Below are 21,306 nucleotides of genomic sequence, written 5' to 3' on the forward strand. Positions count from 1 at the left end.
ACTATTAATATAAAATAATACTCTCACTACTCGTAGACTTAAAACAACAAACATCATCTACGAAAGCTACGAAAACGCTACGAATCACTGTAACAAAAAAAAATCAACCCTAAAAATTTCGATATTTGACTTATTCCAGTATTCAACCACAGTGCCTATTATACCTACCCACTGAGTATACATATAGCGCGAAGTCCCTCCATTCCTCAGTCGATTTCGCTGCTCCAAGGCGAGCGGTCGCGTCGCCCCGAAACGACAATATGGCATAACCGCAAATTATACAAAAAAAAACTTATAAAAATACAAGTGAGTGTTTAAGTGTTAGTGTATAAAAATACAGGTAAGGTTTATTGAAAAATACACTTTGGGGTTATTTGAAAAAAATTGTATTTTCTCGAAAGATTATTCGAGATTCTTTTCTTTGATTTCTCCAAGAGGTTATTTAGGTTTTTGTATAGCGATTTGGGTTGTTGAATTGGGTTTTTGAAAACCTTTTTATGTATGGAGTGTGTGAAGGTATATTTTGATACATTATTTTGATTCGGGATAAAGAAACGATGACGTATACATACCTGAATCTTGGAAATTAAATTAAAAAGTAATTATAATATAATATGGCTTTCGTACAATTTATTAAGAATAATATTACATTCTTCAAAATATTTATATGAGCTCGTGGCTAAGTAACAACAGCCGCACGAATCGATCTCCGAGGTTAAGCTATGCTTGCCGAGGTTGGCCATTGGATGGGAGACCATATTATACATACCGAGTTCCTTCGTGTTTTGAAAAGCTCGTTAAATTCTCTTTCTAAAATATGCTTTTTGAAGGACCAAAGATATTTTTGAAGCGTGTGGTTTTACAAACATACAAACAATGGAGGTCTGAACCTTTCTTTTTGTCATTTTTGTCTCAAAAATAACTTAACTATTTCGACGTGAATACAAATTTTATAAAACACTAGCGGACCCGACAGACGTTGTCCTGCCTACACGTCTTCAATTCGAAAATTTTAAACTTTTTTTAATAATCTAAGCCATTCTCAGATCCCCTGAACAAACACAAAAAATTTCATCAAAATCGGTCCAGTCGTTTAAGAGAAGTTCAGTGACATACACACTTACAGACAAATTATGTATATAAAGATTAATTAGTGAACTAAAACATACAAGAGAGATTTTGATTTATAACTCATTTAATGTGTAGATAATAATTATTTAATAACAATTTATGAGACACCGTATTCTCAAAACACTCATATTTTTTTTTGGTTTGTAAGATAAAGCATTTATTCAACGTATTTACTAGAAAAAGATTAACTACGCCATTAAAAATATATTTTCATTCGCTTTACTTTTACCATATATAAAAATACCCCCATATTAATTTTAAAATTACGTACATATATGTATATTATCATGCTCGTTAAACCCGAAGATGTTGGCAGAGGGGTATGAAAATACTCTTTAAATTATTGTATACAAAATAAGACTTAAATGTATTACATATACATATACGAATATTGTCATACCTACATACATAATATCACGACTGTTATACCCGAAGGTTAGGCAGAGGTGTATGAAATACACCCACATTTCGCCATTAACAATGTTAGTCACATTTATCTAAAAAACTCCAAACCAGCTATTTTTCTAAGAAAGCTCTAAACCAAGTGTTTAAAATGGCTCAAAACACATTATTTCTTCAAGTAAGTGATTAATATTTATTATTTCGTCGTATAGTTCGTGGTCAAATTAATGTCAAAGTTGTTGAAGCCTAATATTAATAATCAAGAAAGACCTTTTTTAACCAAAAACATCCCTAGACTCATTTACAAAAAGACATCTTTATCTTTATCTTTAAAAAGACAACTCCCGCACTAAGAATTGCTCTTGTGTCGCGGGGACTTCAACAAACATACAAACAACGGACACAAAGCACAACCAGACCCGAAACAATTATTTGTGGATCGCACAAATAATTGTTCCGTGTGGGAATCGAACCCACGACCTCCCGACGCAATGGTAACGGCGTGGTGACTATAACCACTGCACCACGGAGGCAGTAGGCTAATAATGACTTTACACTCTTTCTCTTTAACATAGACAAGTAAGAACAGCTACGATTCACTCAATTACATGCTAATTGACACACAGCATCGACAGATCGTTTACCGGTAATTTGCTCTCCGGTCGTTTGACTAGGCTTCATACGCTATCGCTCACCGGTCGGTAAACGATCTGCGGGTTAAGCAACCGCAGTCATTCTATAGATTGGTGACCGTATTTGAACTGAGGGTCTCCGTGCTTCGGATGGCACGTAAAACATCGGTCCCGGTTGTTGTCGATTATGATAACAGTCGTTAAGTCACGTCAAAGGCTTTTCGGGCGACTTCCACAGTATTACCGAAGGGTATCGTGTTATAACCCAGGTAACTGTGTTGTGGAGGTCCGATAGACAGTCGCTGCATGTACAATACTGGTATTCAGCTGCATCCGGTGAGACTGGCGACTCCAACATAGTCGGAAGAAAGGCTAGACTGATGAGATATTTTACATATGCACGTGGCGTCACTGTGTCTGACTCACACTGTCTTGCAAAAAGGTCAGGTGCTACTCGTAACCAGCGATCGTGTATGACAACATGTATGATTTGTCCAGAATACTCTGATATCCTTCAATTTATTTGTAAAATACATTTCAATTATTGTATCAACCACATTGTAAAACTATTGGCGATTGAAAAGAGTGTGTGAGTTTTTCGCAAGCTCTTCTCATAAGGCTTTACCTCCTTTCCGAGCTAGTGGTAGATTCAGTAATAGTAACGACTATCATAAGTGTCAATATTTGACCTATATGAAAAATTATTTGATTTTGACATTAAATGCTAGGAAAATCTTTTCACGCAAAGTCACGGCCCATAACTAGTAACAAAATAAGCTCGATTCAAAGTTACTTGTGCCCAGACCTAAAACAACAAAGTCTTTCAGTAATTGTTTGAAATGTATGTTTATTTCTAACTATTTAGTATAATAATATTTTAGAACAATAGACGGCTACAACTTTGATTTGCCTTTTACTTCAAAACGTTCAAGTTATTAATATACATTGTACATACATACATACATACATACATTCATACATACATACATATGTACATACATAAAATCGCGTCTTCTTTCCGTAGGGGTAGGCAGAGATCAAAGAACGTCACTTGGCACGATCTTTCCAAATTCCCTTGCTTTATTCACATCCATACATGTTGTCATACAGGACCGCCGGTTACGAGTACGAAATCTTAGGCACTTTAAGGTATTATATATATAGGTATTATAAGTAATAATAACTTGTTATAACGATGAAGAAAAACATCGTGATGCAACCTTACCAGCCTGTCAATAAAAAAAAAACAAAATCAAATCATTTATTCATATAGGTCAAATGCTGACACTTATGATAGTCAATGAAACAGAGAGTGAATTTACCGCCAGTTCGGAAGGTAGCGCCAATGAGAAGAGCCGCCAACAAACTCTTGGTTGCTATATAATAATTAGTATCAAAATTTATCTACGGCTACCCATCTAAAACTTAACCTTGCTTTACCACGTTAAATTTCCAATCTACATAAATAACTTTATTTATAAAAGGCCCTTGTAAACAAAATTTAATAAATGATCACAAAAAAGATTCATTCCATATCCCAATTCGTTAGGAGGCTTGTTGACTTGCCTTATTTGATTGATTAAGCCTCCTTAAGGCTTTTATACAAAACACCGACCTAGTTATGTTACCATAGAGATATCAAAGTAAAAATTTGGGGTGATTCGTAGCGAGTGCTACGGCGTAGCGGGTACTTGAAATGAGATTCGTAGAAGTGTCTACGGCGTAGCAGATAATCAATTGATGGTTCTTGGAAAATGTATTGAGTTATATTTTTGTATATTATATATTTGTGCTATGTATTAGTATCTTAATTGAGATCTGGACCTAATTAATATTAGCATAGTGAGGTCAATGAACTGTCTGTTGTGTTAATATAGATAAGATTGAAATCTTCGTTTTGTGATTTAATCTAAAGAACGGCTAAACAAATTTTGATGAAAATTTGAACAAAATATAATGGCAATTATGTTTTGTGTGGATAATATCATTGGAATTTCCAATATTAGTGTACTGAATCTGAATTTATTCCTTCTTAATAAAACTAAAAGTAATTTCATAATTTTCGTTTACGGGTAACATATTATTATCTTTCAAAATGATTTATATTTTAAGAAGAAGTAATTACTTACATTCCTTTACTCGAGTACGGAATAGAACCCGACACTTCACACAAGTCACGCAAAAACTAGAAAACAATTTTTTAATGACATTTGGTAGACATAACCTTATATTATTACTAGTAAAAATATAAATAAACATGTAATATATACATAGAAGATACTTTTTACTTCATAAAACTGTCCCACGCAGACAAAGTCACGCGCAGTATCTAGTGAACAAAAAGCATATTTTTACACTCCTAGTCACGAACTTAATTTTAATACAACTACTTTATATGCTAATATTTATTTAAAAATAAAAGCAAAGACGTTATATTTAAGAAGATTTTCAAATCATAATAGTCTAGGAATAGTCTGAAAGGTACTCCCACGTAAGTTGAAGGTTCGATAGGTAATGAGTGTTCCAAGTGATGTGTGTATAAATAACTAGCTGACCCGCGCAACTTCGCTTGCGTCACGTAAGAGAGATTGGGTCAAAATTTTCCCCGTTTTTGTAACATTTTTTACTGGTACTCTGCTCCTGTAGGTCGTAGCGTGATGTTATGTGCCTTCCGCAATAAATGGGCTATCTAACATTGAATATTTTTTTCAAATCGGACTCGTAGTTCTTGAGATTAGCGCCTTCAAACAAACAAACAAACAAACTCTTGAGCTTTGTAATATTGGTATAGATGATCACTTGTTATAACGATGAAGGAAAACATCGTGAGCAATGACATGTCTGACAGTTGTTTAACACAGCTCTTGAAAGTATGCTAAGTCCCCAACCTCCATTTGGCTGGGTGTATCTGAGTCTTAGAATTATCCCCTCCCATTTAAAAGTAGACCTTTTAGTAGGGAGTGATGTGCTTAACAATTATTAATTGATTTAAAAGGGGCAAATATAAGACTTGTTGGAATAAAAATAACGCTAATCGCGTTTATTGTGATCGTAAAATCCTAACATCTCTAATAAGGAATGCCTTATTTTGTCCGACTGTTGGGCAAGTTTCTCCTCCAGGAATGAGGGAGGGGTTACCTTGAAACCACCACGCTAGTAGCCTAGAGGGTGTTCGCACTATTCATTGCTTCAAGAACTGTAACAACTGTCAGACATTTCATTGCTCACGATGTTTTCCTTCATCGTTATAACAAGAGATCATTATTTCATCCTTAGGCAACAACTATACTCACAATAGAACAAGGAAATATAATAATTAATTCACAAACTCAAATAAAATGGAAGCCATAACACATTTGTTTGTCCTCAGAAAATACTAAACGAAATTTGATGGCATCTCTTCAGAAAGTTTCGTTCAAAGTTTTGGACTTGATATTTGTAGTTGTATAAAGACTTGCACTCACCGGTCGGTTAACTATCTGTGGGGTTAATGACCTTTGATTACTAGTCGATTTAATAATAATTTCTGTAGTATCTATACTAATATTATAAAGCTGAAGAGTTTGTTTGTTTGTTTGTTTGGGGAACTACTGGTCCGATTTGAAAAATTATTTCAGTGTTAGATAGTCCATTTATCGAGAAAGGCTATAGGCTATATATCATCACGCTACGACCAATAGGAGCAGAGTACCAGTGAAAAATGTTACAAATACTGGAAAAATTATCATTCTCTTATGTGACGCAAGCGAAGTTGCCCGGGTCAGCTAGTTGTTAATAAAGAAGCTGCTATGTATGTTTTGTTAAATCAGAAACCTTTCCTTGCTCCTTAATCAGATCTGATTTAAGTACATGAAAACATTGCCTTTAACTATGCATACTGTAAGGTTGTCTGTCTGTTTGCTATACCACTGAAAGAAATTGTATGAAAAACCTGAAGGTTGTTGCCCATTTTTCATAAAACACCCTCTAAGCAGTTGAAAGTTAAATTGGGCAGGACAACTTTTAACACAAGTAAATCGTGAGTCACATTATGTCATATTTTTTTAAGTCGTGCCTATAACTCATAAGAAAATTCATTGAAAATTTGAATAAGAATTGAAATAGATTCACAACATTTTAAATGCATAAAAAATCATTTTAATCTGTCCACCCAATAAAATGTAAAGGGATAACAAACATGACTGTTTGAAAATACAGCCTTATCGAGAACCTCGTCTTTTGAAGACGGTTTAAACCACAAGCCTCCAAGGCTTTTACATAATTCAAATTCATCGTATTTGTAAATCGTTCCGCATATACACATTGTAAAAATTACGACATTTATTTTTGGTGTTAATTTCAATATGGAAGGCTGGTTAAAAATAGGCTTTATTGATATTTTGTTGGTAAACAAGCTGTTTAATCTATACTAATATTATAAAGCTGAAGAGTTTGTTTGTTTGAACGCGCTAATCTCAGGAATAGGTTTGGAAATATGGTCCGATTTTTAAAAAATCTTTCTGTGTTGGATAGCCCGTTTATCGAGAAAGGCTATAGGCTATTTATCATCACGCTACGACCAATAGGAGCAGAGTGCCAGTAAAAAATGTTACTAAAACTGGGAAAATTATGACCCAATCTCTCTTATGTGACGCAAGCGAAGTTGCGCGGTAAATAATAAAAAATATAGTTTAAGACCTGGATTAAGACATAATATTTTATCTTGAAAAACATTTTCCCGGGAACGAAGTTATAAGCAAGAGTTTTAAACCCATGTTTGTTCTACAAACCAATCGATGAAATTCGCAGAATCCCGTCACACGAAATTACCAGTACTTTGACTAGTACGCTGAATTCGCAATACTCGATACAGGTTTCAACAAATATTGACACATCTGTGCTCTCTCAGTTCTACAACTCATATAGCTTGCAACATACATACATGCATACATCTATCTATCTGTCTACCTATGGTTAGTGGTCAACCTACTGTCAAAGTTGTTCAAGCCGCCCGAAGGCCATTGACGTTTCTTAACGACTGTTATCTTAATTGACAACAACCGGGACCGACTTTTTACGTGCCCTCCGAAGTACGGAGACGCTCAGTTCAAATACCACTATGCGGTCACCCATCTATAGAATGACCGCGCCAACGGTTGCTTAACCCACAGATCGTTTACCCGTCGGTGAGCACAACTGGCTATGAGACGTGAAGCAAAAACTTAGGATCCCTTTTTACTAAAAACGTGCGGACGCAGAAGTATGAAATTTGGCACACTTACAGTTTATGTGTAGGGGGAGTGGAGAACGCTAATATTTAATAATAATGCTTATAAAGTACATCAACTTGGGTAACTTTGAATCATTTGGGTAACATTGAACGTGGGAATTTGAACTAGTTTCGATTATTTTTTCATATGAAACCAACACAATTAAATGAGAACAGTTTTATTATAATAGGATATACAATCTTTAGTATTTCTTATTCTAATTATGTATACATATACATATGTGTATTATAAAAATACTGGTATTCAGCTGCATCCGGTGAGACTGGAAGCCGACTCCAACATAGTTTGGAAGAAAGGCTAAACTGATAGAGTTTGCTAACCACGAGGTGCCAGGTTCGATTCTCAGATCGTACAAAATGCTATTGGTATTTTTCAAATTCGTATTTAATAATTCACAATAGTAGTCCGGAGTTTGGTAACGTGCCCGGTATATGGCTAGCTCGCCCCCTATTACATGGGACTAACATTGTTAATGGCGAAACGTGGATGTATTTCATACAACTCTGCTTACACCTTCAAATATAATAAGCGTTATATTTTGTTTGTATGTACGTGAAACATGAAACGAAATTCATGAAAAACGTATATTTTGAAATAATTTCGCTGTAATTTTTACATAAATTATGTTCCAATTTCATTGAGTAATGCTGCTATTTATATTTTTACAATCTCCCGCAAATGGAACTTAAAATAAGGCATTTCGTAGAAAATGAGCTTTAAACGACTACTTGGAAATTGCACTTACCGGTCGGTAAATGTTTGGAAGGTAAGCAACGAAAGACTAGGACGCTATGTAGATGGGTGAGGTTCTTTAAGGCATGTAAAGACTGGAACCCACACTTGGCCGTCAAGGTGGCCTCAAAGCCTAACCTCCCTCTTATTTTATGGTCCTTCACGACTACCTGGGTTATAATACGATAAGACTGTTTGTCAGACTTTCAAGCTTCTGACTACTGTTAACGACTGTCAAAGATTTATGAAAATTACAGCCAGGATCGAAAATTTTACGTGCCCTCCGAAATTCTATAATACTCTATATGTTATGAATAATTATGGCCACTCATCTACAGAACATCCTAGGCAAGCGTTGCTTAACCTCCGAGTTCGATCCGGAACAACACATATAATTAAAAACCAAACTGTGGTCTATAGTAGTTTGTCTATAGTAGTTAGTTTACTCCCGCACTAAGAATTGCTCTTGTGTCAGGACTTTTACAAACATACAAACAACGGACACAAAGTACAACTAGAAACAATTATTTGTAGATCGTACAAATTATTGTTGCATGTGGGAATCGAACCCACGACCAGCCGTCGAGGCAGTCATTGTGGCTGCCTCGTGACACACTATGTCCTCAATTTTCCTCTTTATAACCTCAATTCCCTCTCGTGTAGTTCACACACGATTTAAGAATAATCACACGGCAACGATAATGATCATTTTCTTATTTTATTCACTCAGTATTATAGAGGCTCGAGTTAATCTCTCTCAGAGGACAAGTTAAGAGAATTGGGTTGTATGTTACTGAAAGTTTCGTAAAAAATATCAAGGTTTATTTTTCAGTGGCTGAAAATAAGGGTCTGGTTTTTGTTAAATTTTAAGTAAAATTGATTAAAAGACAGTCTCTATTTCAAACTTTAACAAGTCGATTTTTCACACTCTTTAGAATTGAATTTTGTTAAGAAATATGACTTTATATGTCTGACCCCAAGTTATCAAATATATGTACACTATTTTACAACAAATAACTACCTGTAGCAATCATTGCTGATGCAGCTTGTGTGACCAACTGAACCTGCGCCAAAATGTCAAGAAATTTTTGAGTAAAATAATAAAGGTATTTTATGCCTCTGTGGCTTAGGCAATAGTGTAAACGACTGCTGACTGTTAGGTCTCTGGTTCGATTCCCTAGTTAAACATTGCTTTTTTATGTCAAAATATTTAAAAATATATAAATAAATAAGATAAATAAATAAACAGTGCCAAATATGTAAATTTATGCTGAAATGTAGATTTATATAAGTATCTCTACCTACACCTTCGGGAATAACAGCCTCAGAGTTACATAAAGAAAATATACAACAAAAATTGTATCACATTTTTACACCCCCATAACCACCCCATGACATAAAATTAACTAACCACGTAACAAAAGTGCTGAAAGCTGAAAACATGAACAAAGCCTCATCCCGTTAAGAAAACACCCAGAGTTTTATTTAAAAACCTAATGGAATCACGTAGCCGCGTAGCTGTTTCGTAGCGGCTCTACGAAATGTTCGTAGAGCGTTCTACGTAGTTTCGGAGCTAGAGTATAAACAATGTTTTTATTTTTGAAATACAAATTTTAGGAATCTCGTTTATATGACTTAATACGAAGTGTCAGGTTCGATTCCCTTTTCGACAGAAAAAATATTTTTAAGTTTCCGATATCTCTTTTAGTTTATTTGATGACGTGGCGCAGCGATTAATATGGCCGTCACGCCGCTACCATTGCGTCGGGAGGTCATGAGTTTGATTCCCACACCGAACAAATATTTGTGCGATCCACAAATAATTGTTTTTCGTCTCTGGTTGTGCTTTGTGTCCGTTGTTTGTATGTCTGTATAAGTCACCGCGACACAAGAGCAATTCTTAGCGCGGGAGTTGTCTTCTTTAAAAAAAAATCTTCTGCAATAGATGGATACAGACCAAATGAAATAATTATTAAATATCATTGGACAACTCACACACCCGACGGTCATTTGATTTCAAACTAAGCAGAGCTTGTACCTCTAAACACTATGGTAACCAAATAACTGATAAACATACTTATATACTTGTAAATACATACTTATATAGCTACATGAACAAGCTCAGAACAGATACTCGTGCTCATCACACTAATATTAGTCCCGGGTGTGATTGGAACACGCGGCGTTATTATTGCGGCGAGGTGACCACTTTAACCACTGCGACAAACGTGCTGTTATTTTTTTGCTATTTTTCTCCCCCTGGCTCTTATACTAAAGCCGCCGTCGCTTTTGTAAGACTTTTGATAGAGCTACGTAGAGGCTAGAAATTTTGTAGGTCACGCCTAAATAGCACTGAATCGATCGAGGCAAGCACCGCGCGCGCGGAATAGATTTTAATGGGTGAGCTATATTTAGAATTGTGGTTTGAGCTTTACATGCATGTTTCGTGAGTGTTCCAAGTTGTGTAAATAATGATCACTTGTTATAACGGTGAAGGAAAACATCGTGAGCAATGACATGTCTGACAGTTGTTTAATTTTCTATTTCATTTATTGTATGATTAGTTGAAGACTGAAATCCAAATCCATCATTGTTGAAAGAAAAGTTATGATGATGGTTAGTGGTGAACCTAGTGTCAAAGTAGTTGAAGTGTTTGTCTGAACTCATGTTATGTTAACAAGTTAGACTTGTAACGTGCTCGAAGCACGGAGACGCTCAGCTCAAATATCACTGCACGTACATCTATGTAATGTACGCGTTAACATACTGAGCGTTTACCACACGGTGAGTGCGACTGACTATCAGTGCCTAGGTGCTCTAAAAATGCATACATCTATGTAATGTCCGCGTTACTTACCATATATTATACCGAGTCTAGACTGCCTCCGTGGCGCAGTGGTTTAGGTCACCACGCTAACACTACTGCGTCGGGAGGTCGTGGGTTCGATTCCCACACGGAGCAATTATTTGTGCGATCCGCAAATAATTGTTTCGGGTCTGGTTGTGCTTTGTGTCCGTTGTTTGTATGTTTGTAAAAGTCCCCGCGACACAAGAGCAATTCTTAGTGCGGGAGTTGTCTTTAAAAAAAAAAAAGAAACTCTACCACCCTCGTAACTTGCAGTACCTTACGCGAAACGCCAGAAAACCTTACTTCAACTGATATTTCTCGTATTTTACTGGTTTATATTATTTTATTGACTGTTTCCGACGTTCAGGTAATAAACGATGTTTGCGGGACGGAGGTGACAATTTATAGACATTTCTAAGATATTGGCAAGGTTCTTTCGATTTCACTTCATGTTTTGATTATTTATTTATTTAAACTTAATATGAGTGAGTGTGAGGTTTCCGAACTCGCCCTTAGCTAGTTGCGCACACCGGTCGGTAAACGATCTGTGGGTAAGCAAACCTTGGCGAGGTCATTCCATAGATGGGTGACCGCATAGTGTTATTTGAGCAGGGCGTCTTCGTGCTTTGGAGGGCACGTAAAAAGTCGGTCCCAGCTGTTATCTACTAAGATAACAGTCGTAAAGCTACGTCAAAGGCCTCTCGGGCGGCTTGAACAAAACAAAACAAAAGCCGAAAGGCCTTTGACGTGGCTTAACGACTGTTATCTTAATTGACAACAACCGAGACCGACTTTATACGTGTCCTCCGAAGCACGGAGACGCCCAGCTTAAACACCACTATGCGGTCACCCATCTATGGAATGACCGCGCCAAGGTTTGCTTACCCACAGATCGTTTACCGACCGGTGTGCGCAACTAGCTAAGGGCGAGTTCGGAAACCTCACACTCACTCATATTAAGTTTAAATAAATAAATAATCAAAACATGAAGTGAAATCGAAAGAACCTTGCCAATATCTTAGAAATGTCTATAAATTGTCACCTCCGTCCCGCAAACATCGTTTATTACCTGAACGTCGGAAACAGTCAATAAAATAATATAAACCAGTAAAATACGAGAAATATCAGTTGAAGTAAGGTTTTCTGGCGTTTCGCGTAAGGTACTGCAAGTTACGAGGGTGGTAGAGTTTCTTTTTTTTTTTTAAAGACAACTCCCGCACTAAGAATTGCTCTTGTGTCGCGGGGACTTTTACAAACATACAAACAACGGACACAAAGCACAACCAGACCCGAAACAATTATTTGCGGATCGCACAAATAATTGCTCCGTGTGGGAATCGAACCCACGACCTCCCGACGCAGTAGTGTTAGCGTGGTGACCTAAACCACTGCGCCACGGAGGCAGTCTAGACTCGGTATAATATATGGTAAGTAACGCGGACATTACATAGATGTATGCATTTTTAGAGCACCTAGGCACTGATAGTCAGTCGCACTCACCGTGTGGTAAACGCTCAGTATGTTAACGCGTACATTACATAGATGTACGTGCAGTGATATTTGAGCTGAGCGTCTCCGTGCTTCGAGCACGTTACAAGTCTAACTTGTTAACATAACATGAGTTCAGACAAACACTTCAACTACTTTGACACTAGGTTCACCACTAACCATCATCATAACTTTTCTTTCAACAATGATGGATTTGGATTTCAGTCTTCAACTAATCATACAATAAATGAAATAGAAAATTAAACAACTGTCAGACATGTCATTGCTCACGATGTTTTCCTTCACCGTTATAACAAGTGATCATTATTTACACAACTTGGAACACTCACGAAACATGCATGTAAAGCTCAAACCACAATTCTAAATATAGCTCACCCATTAAAATCTATTCCGCGCGCGCGGTGCTTGCCTCGATCGATTCAGTGCTATTTAGGCGTGACCTACAAAATTTCTAGCCTCTACGTAGCTCTATCAAAAGTCTTACAAAAGCGGCGAGTGTTATTTGAGCAGGGCGTCTTCGTGCTTTGGAGGGCACGTAAAAAGTCGGTCCCAGCTGTTATCTACTAAGATAACAGTCGTAAAGCTACGTCAAAGGCCTCTCGGGCGGCTTGAACAAAACAAAACAAAAGCCGAAAGGCCTTTGACGTGGCTTAACGACTGTTATCTTAATTGACAACAACCGAGACCGACTTTATACGTGTCCTCCGAAGCACGGAGACGCCCAGCTTAAACACCACTATGCGGTCACCCATCTATGGAATGACCGCGCCAAGGGTTGCTTAACCCACAGATCGTTTACCGACCGGTGAGCGCAACTGGCTATGGGCGTCTCAAACTATGTAAAACGTTAGGTATCACCCCTGTATATTACATAGGGGCCACATAAAGGATGCTAAATACATAATGTTCAGTGAACAAGATTAGAAACCTTTGATCACCGGTGCAGGTTCGATCCCCGGCTGTTTACTATTTAAATATGCGTGGTTAGTCATGTAGATGATTTTGGATATTATGTACGTTACAGATAGCTGTTTGAGGGATTAAGTTCGAGTCCTGATTGGGGTAAAGGGATGTAAGATATTTTTTATCTTTACTAATATTATAAAGCTGAAGAGTTTGTTTGTTTGTTTGTTTGTTTGAACGCGCTAATCTCAGGAACTACTAGTCTGATTTGAAAAATTCTTTCAGTGTTAGATAGCTCATTTAATGAGGAAGGGTATTAGCTATATATCATCACGCTACGACAAATAGGAGCAGAGTAACAGTAAAAAATGTTACAGAAACGGGGAAAATTCTGACCCATTCTCTCTTATATTGTGACGCAAGTGAAGTTGCGCGGGTCAGCTAGTTTATTATACAATAGCCGAGAGACGCTCGTGGCTAAGTAACAATAGCCACACGGATCGATATTTGAAGTTAAGCTACGCTTGCCGAGGTTGTTCTGTGGATGGGTGACCATCTTATACATACCGAGTCCCTCCGTGTTGCAAACGCACGTTAAATTGTAGGTCCCGGTTGTTGTTAATTAGGATAACAGTCGTTAAGCCACGTCAAAGACCTTCAGGCTTGAACAACTTTGACACTAGGTTGACCACTAACCATACTAGAAGAAAACAAAATTATCCGCTATATCATATTTACAGTTCTTTCATATCGATAACAAAAACAAAGCATAAACCAATTGGGATAGAATGTGTGACTTATGATGTCATATTTCATGACTATATACCATTTATAAGTTAGTTTTCGTTCCTGGCACCGTTCGTGTAGTGACAAATGCATTATGGGAAGCAATTTTGTATTTCAATTGCATGTAGTTAGTGGGGAGCATTTTGGGTTGCTGTATTTGGCTAAGCTTGCTACACACATTTGCCTCGGAGAGCACGCAAAAAGTCACATGAAAATGTTAACGAAAATTTAATTTTTATTTATTACTAGTAAGTAAGGCGCCCATAGCCAGTTGCGTTCACCGGTCGGTAAACGATCTGTGGGTTAAGCAACCATTGGCGCGGTCATTCCATAGATGGGTGACCGCATAGTGGTATTTAAACTGGGCGTCTCCGTGCTTCGGAGGGCACGTTAAAAGTCGGTCCCGGTTGTTATCTACTAAGATAACAGTCGTTAAGCCACGTCAAAGGCCTCTTGGGCGGCTTGAACAACTTTGACACTAGGTTGACCACTAACCATACGACAAACAAACAGTAAGTTATAAGTATATGTTTGGCTGCCTCGGTAGTGTACACGACTGTCACGGAAGAAGTCTCGGGTTTGCATCCAAGGTCGGACTTAAAAGACTTTTCCGAGATTTTCTGATAAAAAAATCTCGGAGATTGCCCGAACGGTCCTGCGCCTGACCTATCACTGGTCGTGTTGGTTATTCGTCACACCGGGCTATGAGAGTGATGGAATAGAGAGTGTACTGTGTATTGTGCACACACTTGGCCATCAAACGTAAAAGTTTGGCGAGTTTACTGTCTGACAATCACGTGTGTACATAGTGACTGTATATACATGAACGAAGTTTAAACAAAATTTTTATGCAAATCCTCCCGCGGTTTTGAGCTGAAAAAAAATGCTAAATAATATACAAATATGTTGATCTGAGCTTTAAAGTACTTTAACAAACAGACTGTTGCATTTTTGATGACGTTTTGCGTTTTTCATACTTTTTAGTTTATATAGTAAGGTTTTAGTATGATGTTTGTTTGTTTTTGATACTAGTTAGTACATGTGATTTCTGTCTGCGTGGATTTTTGGAATTAAATATGTTTTATAGATTACAAAAATATTTCCTATGGTAAAAGTATCCTATGTGTCAATCATGGTTAAACTATATGTGTACCAAATTTCATCAAAAGCCGTTCAGTTTTGGAGTGAAAAAAAGTCCAAGAAAAAAAAGAAAGAAAAAAAGATCCAATAGACTAGCTTTTGCCCACGACTTCGTCCGCGTGGTTTGTGACTTAGGACAGAATTTTCATACAACTTCCATCCCCAATATTATCTCCTCGGGGGTAGAATTAATCAAAATCCTTTCTTAGCGGATGCCTACGTTATAACATGCATGTCAAATTTCAGCTCTATCAGTCCAGTGGTTTGTGCTGTGCGTTGATAGATCACTATCCGCCGGTTTCTGAGGTACATTTAGCGGTAGATAGTTTATCTATTCGATAGCGTTTTTTATATGTGTTTAAAGCGTTTAAACACATATAAAAAACGCTATCGAATAGATAAACTAAACTAAACTTTATTCAAAAGATAAACTACCATTAAATATACCTCAGAAACCGGGGCTAAGTCAGTCAGTCAATCAGTTAGTCACCTTTAAGTTATATACAATTAGGTATAGATTATTAAAAGTCGTGTCTCCATAAAATAATTTTATTCACACAAAATTTATCCTGACAAATTTTTCACAAGAACTGAACCCCAAAGGTCAGATCCATCCCCAGTCCTCTTCATCCTGGCTTTCACTAACTCCTCTGAAGCCTCCTTCATATCAAAAGCCAGACCACATTTTCCACAAATATCAATAAATTTCGTTATCGTATTAATGGGATCCCCTGCTATCTCCCCTGTCCGATAATCCCATGGGAACGCGTGATGGAAATTGTGAAACCCTTCTCCCAAAGACAGTAAGACTAGTGGAAGGTTCTGGCTAGCACTCATGGCCTTATCATAGGGTTTATAACCATAGTAATGGGCCAGACTGTTGTTTAAGAAGGTTATATGACTGAGTATGATGTAGCGGAGTATGTTCAAGTACCATGAGGTCGATAGGGTCTCGCCGATGACCCATAAAGTCAGGGTTGGAACGATGAACGCTGTGAGTGGTAACAACCAACGGGAGTGCCTGAAAAGAGAGTATTAATTTATAAATATTGAGTACTAGAGGCCGTCTGCGACTTCGTCCGCGTGAAAACCCTTCCCGTGTAAATCCCGATCCCTCGGGAACTCCGGGATAAAAAGTAGCCTATGTGTTATTCTGGTTCTTCAGCTACGTACATACCAAATTTCATCGAAATCGGTTCAGTAGTATTTGCGTGAAAGAGTAACAAACATTCATACATACATACATTCTTACAAACTTCCGTATTCATAATATTAGCAGGATATATGTATTTGCTGTAAGGTTAGTAGAACTAAAAATAAAAATCACTTGTTTAACGTAAAAGTGGTTAACGTGGTCACCTCGCCGAAATAATAACCGTAGCGCCGCGTGTGGTTCCAATCACACCCGGGACTAATATTTGTGTGATGAGAGTATCTGTTCTGTATAATATGGTCACCCATCCAATGACCAACCTCGGCAAGTGTAACTTAACCTCAGAGATAGATCCGCGCGGCTGTTGTTAAGCCACGAGGTCCTTGTGAGTTAAAATAAATTTAAATCTTAGAAACTTGTGAATTCTTGAAAATGTTTAATTCCCACGCTCGGTCTATGTGGAGAGATAAATATTAAATGTTGCTAAGTCATTTTGTTGCTAGCTGATAATTTAAACCCATTAATATCCTATTGAAATTAGGCAGAGTTTATACTAAGTCCACCACGCTGGCCAATTGCGAGTTGGAGACTTTACATACGTTTAAGAACTGTTCTAAAGAACTCTCAGGCATGCAAGGTTGCATCACGATGTTTTCCTTCACCGTTGTAACAAGTGATCATTATTTCTAATACACTCATAACTTGGAAAAGTCATTAGTGTGTTGCTTTAGATACGAACCCTCGATCACTTGCGTGGGAGGTACCAACGTAAACAACTCGGTTATCACTACATTATGTACTTATGTTACTTATTAGGTATGTGTTATCAGATTGATTGATAGTACACACATAACTTCGAAAAGTCATTGATGTGTTGCCTCGGGTACGAACCCTCGACCACTTGCGTGGAAGGCGCCAACTTAAACCACTTGGTTATCACGGTTCTTACTCATAAATTTTAAAATCTCGCGTTGCATGTTTAATATATAATAGGATACGGGAATTAACGCGAACACGCATTTTACGTTAACGGTTCTTACTGCTCACAGATAGGTTAACTAACACTTATCAATAACTTGATCTTCTTGTCTTATCGTATGGTTAGTGGTCAACCTAGTGTCAAAGTTGTTCAAGCCGCCCAAAGGCCTTTGACGTGGCTTAACGACTGTTACCTTAGTTGACAACAACCGGGATGGACTTTTTACGTGCCCTCCGAAGCACAGAAATGCCCAATTTAAATTCCACTTTGCGGTCACCCATCTATGGAATGACCGCGCCAAGGTTTGCTTAACCCACAGATCGTTTACCGACCGGTGAGCGCAACTGGCTACGGGCGCCTCAAATTACTTGATAAAATGGCGTTTAAAATAATACCTCTTTTGAAACATAACCACAGAACTCCCATAAACATCTTTCATATCAACCAGTCCCTTCCGTCTCTTCAATTCTGGATGGTTATCCACCAGCAACCAGCCGAGATGGGAGTAGAAGAACCCACGGCTGATGTTGTGAGGGTCTGCGTCCGTGTCGGTGTACTTGTGGTGGAGTCTGTGGTCTCTTATCCAGGTGACCAGAGTGCGTTGGTAGGCGAGGCTGTGGAAAAGCATGAGAGCGATCTGGAAAAAAAGGGTTTAGGGCAATTAGATACTAATTAACCCCCCACGCAAAAAGAGGGGTGTTATAAGTTTGACGTGAGTGTGTGTGTTTGTCTGTCTGTGGCATCATAACTCCCGAACGGATGCAGTGATTTCAGTTTAGTTGTTTTTTTGTATTAAAGGTTACTTATGTGCGATGTAAAAGTTATGTTGAAAATCGGTTGAGCCGTCAAAAAGTTGTGGCGGGTGAAAGTGAGGGGAGGAGAGGAAATTTACTCGGATGGGGTCTCAAGTAGCGTCGTATGATGAAAAAGATGGTGGTGGGAATATTAGAATGGCTTAACCTAAAAAGCTATTTTATTTTAAAAATCCACCCTAAAAAAACTTACACCTTAAAGAAACTTTGTTATTTGTAATCTAGTATACTATATATGTATTTAATACTTACTTGCAAAGGTAGTGTAGCTTTAAAAGACTTATGACAGAAATATCTGTGAGCTCCTGCCGTCACCCCAAGCACTGAAGCGTAATAGAACATCACCGCTGAAATAGAAACAATACGGAAAACTAAAACCTCAACTTTTTAACTCTGGACAATTCCTTTATTTCATTTAATTTTTAATTTATTTTTAAATTCTTCAATTTTTTTTTAAATTTTTCATTTTTTTTTTATTTTTTAATTTTTTTTAAGACAACTGCACTAAGAATTGCGCTTGTGTCGCAGGGACTTTTATAAACATACAAACAACGGACACAAAGCACAACCAGACCCGAAACCATTTATGGATCGCACAAATATTAGGTCGGGGAAAAAGTCTTTTCGCATTATAGTATGTATGAACTTGTAATAAAATCTTTTGCTCTACACAAAAAAGCTCGATATTTGGGTACCTCACGAGCTCACTGAAAGAAACCTAAAGGACCGATTACTCATTTGTGATTCTTGAAGCGAAAGAGATTTTATTACAAGTTCATACATACTATAATGCGAAAAGACTTTTTCCCCGACCTGATACTTGATAATCTATATTCATAAATTTTGGTAAAGTACTTACTTAGAAAAACGCTGCTCCATTTGGCTTCAAATAACATTAACTTTAGACCATAAAATCCCATAATATGGCAATAAGTAAAGAATAGGACATTAGGCCATAGTAACTTATGTTTCCATGGTGACGCCTTGCTCGGCTCGGCATGGTCTTGTACCATGAAATCGTAGTTTGTTTCAAATGAGTATTTTGGCTGTGGAGTCATTTTCAGCTGAAAAAAAAGTATGGGTTATAATGCCAGCCAATATTCGTCATCAAGGCGGTCAGTTTCATTAAAACCAACAATGCTGTACATTGTTTTCTCCCGCACATTATAGTGATTAATCAAAGCAGTTATTTACTGAATAGTGACTATCAATTTGACGTACACTAGTTGACAACTGAGATACGTGGTACGCATACTGGTTTACAGTGTCCAAGTGTGTGTACAATACACAGGTACACTCTCTATTACATCACTCTCATAACACAGTGGGACGGATAACCGACACGACCAGTGAGAAGTCAGGTGCAGGACCGACGGCTTTACGTGCTCTCCGAGGCACGGTGGTCTTCGAACTCAACTTCCTAACTCCGGGCAATCTCCGAGAATTTCTTGACAAAAAATATCAGATAAGACTTTTTCGTCGAAACCGGGATTTGAAACTGAAACCTTTGCGTAGCAGTCGCATGCACTACTAACCGCGCGGCAGAGACGGTCAGAATGTCAATTTGGCAATATTGTATAATAAATGATTAATCGTTATAATATAGGTACTAGCTGACCCGCGCAACTTCGCTTGCATCACATAAGAGAGAATGGGTCATAATTTTCCCCGTTTTTGTAACATTTTTCACTGGTACTCTGCTCCTATTGGTCGTAGCGTGATGATATATAGCCTATAGCCTTCCTGGATAAATGGGTTATCTAACACTGAAAGAATTTTTCAAATCAGACCGGTAGTTCCTGTGATTAGCGCGTTCAAACAAACAAACTCTTCAGCTTTATAATATTAGTATAGATATAAATAGAATAAAATAATTTAATACAATATGGGACGTTCTTCAAAAAGGTCAGGTTTTAGTAAACGGCGGTCATGTATGAATTTGAATGAAGTAAACTATCTATTTATATTAATATTAGTAATATTATAAAGCTAAAGAGTTTGCTTGTTTGTTTGTTTGAACGCACTAATCTCGGGAACTACTGGTCCGATTTGAAAAATTCTTTCAGTGTTAGATAGCCCATTTATCGAGGAAGGCTATAGGTTATATATCATCACGCAACGACTAATAGGAGCAGAGTAACAGTGAAAAATGTTACAAAAACGGGGAAAATGACCCATTCTCTCTTATGTGACGCAAGCGAAGTTGCGCAATTCAGCTAGTTAACTATATCTAGTTTGTATGGCCCGTACTATGTTTATAAGTCTACCTACACCTACGTGTATAACAGGCGTGATTATATGTTATGTATTAAAAAAAAATTAACTACTTCTGTGGACAGGTTAGGTCGGGGAAAAAGTCTTTTCGCGTTATAGTATGTATGAACTTGTAATAAAATCTCTTTGGCTTCAAGAATCACAAATGAGTACACGGTTCATTAGGTTTCTTTCAGTGAGCTCGTGAGGTACCCAAATATCGAGCTTTTTGTGTAGAGAAAAGATTTTATTACAAGTTCATACATACTATAATGCGAAAAGACTTTTTCCCCGACCTAATATTATGTTTATGTTTACTCTGTCTAGTCTTTAAAAAATTAACAAGCGTCGTTGTATTTACTAACAATGCAACGCGAATTCAGGGTGCATTGACCTCTACACATTTATACAAAAATAAACCTTATTTTTACTGCAATAAAGTTGAAAATCAAATACATTAGTGTATTTTGTAGTTTCATGTAATTTTCAACAGATGTCATTTTGCACGCAAAGCCTGGGGACAAAGTTATATTTTCTAGTTTGTTAATTTTAATTGTTATTGTTAATTGTATAGTGAATGTGACTGAAACACGAGTGGGTTCGATGCTCCGGTCGAGCAATTTGAAAAAAACAGTAACTGGCTTTTTCTTGGCATTAGTGCCTCCGCGGCGCAGTGGTTTAGGCCAGGCCGCTATCAGTGCGTTGGGAGGTCGTGGGTTCGATACCCACACGGGACAATTATTTGTGCGATCTACA

The 21,306-nt window shown here is 37.5% G+C and overlaps 2 protein-coding genes across 2 annotated transcripts in view; one reads left to right on the forward strand and one right to left on the reverse strand.

Annotated features, from left to right (window-relative positions):
• The first annotated feature begins 222 nt into the window (after positions 1–222).
• The window catches only part of LOC142985333 (1-phosphatidylinositol 4,5-bisphosphate phosphodiesterase epsilon-1-like), a 137,077-nt gene continuing 115,993 nt past the window's right edge, over positions 223–21,306 (forward strand). Inside the window, exon 1 of the mRNA XM_076133443.1 lies at positions 223–340. The gene's annotated coding sequence lies outside the window, so the exon portion shown is untranslated. The remainder of the gene's footprint in view (positions 341–21,306) is intronic.
• On the reverse strand, positions 15,918–18,639 carry LOC142985003 (acyl-CoA Delta(11) desaturase-like). Its single transcript, XM_076132914.1, has 3 exons — positions 18,550–18,639; positions 17,881–18,122; positions 15,918–16,374 (listed from the first exon to the last, which is right to left on the reverse strand). The coding sequence occupies exons 1-3, from the start codon at positions 18,637–18,639 to the stop codon at positions 15,918–15,920; spliced, it is 789 nt and encodes a 262-aa protein (XP_075989029.1).

This window comes from Anticarsia gemmatalis, chromosome 29 (assembly GCF_050436995.1).
Source record: "Anticarsia gemmatalis isolate Benzon Research Colony breed Stoneville strain chromosome 29, ilAntGemm2 primary, whole genome shotgun sequence".
NCBI lineage: Eukaryota > Metazoa > Arthropoda > Insecta > Lepidoptera > Erebidae > Anticarsia > Anticarsia gemmatalis.

Coding starts and splice junctions, on each gene's coding strand:
- LOC142985003 (XM_076132914.1), bottom strand. CDS start 18,639: ATGTTCTATTACGCTTCAGTGCTTGGGGTGACGGCAGGAGCTCACAGA. Junction 18,123..18,549: donor AAGCTACACTACCTTTGCAA/GTAAGTATTAAA, acceptor CTTTTTTTCCAG/ATCGCTCTCATGCTTTTCCA. Junction 16,375..17,880: donor GTGGTTATGTTTCAAAAGAG/GTATTATTTTAA, acceptor CTCTCTTTTCAG/GCACTCCCGTTGGTTGTTAC.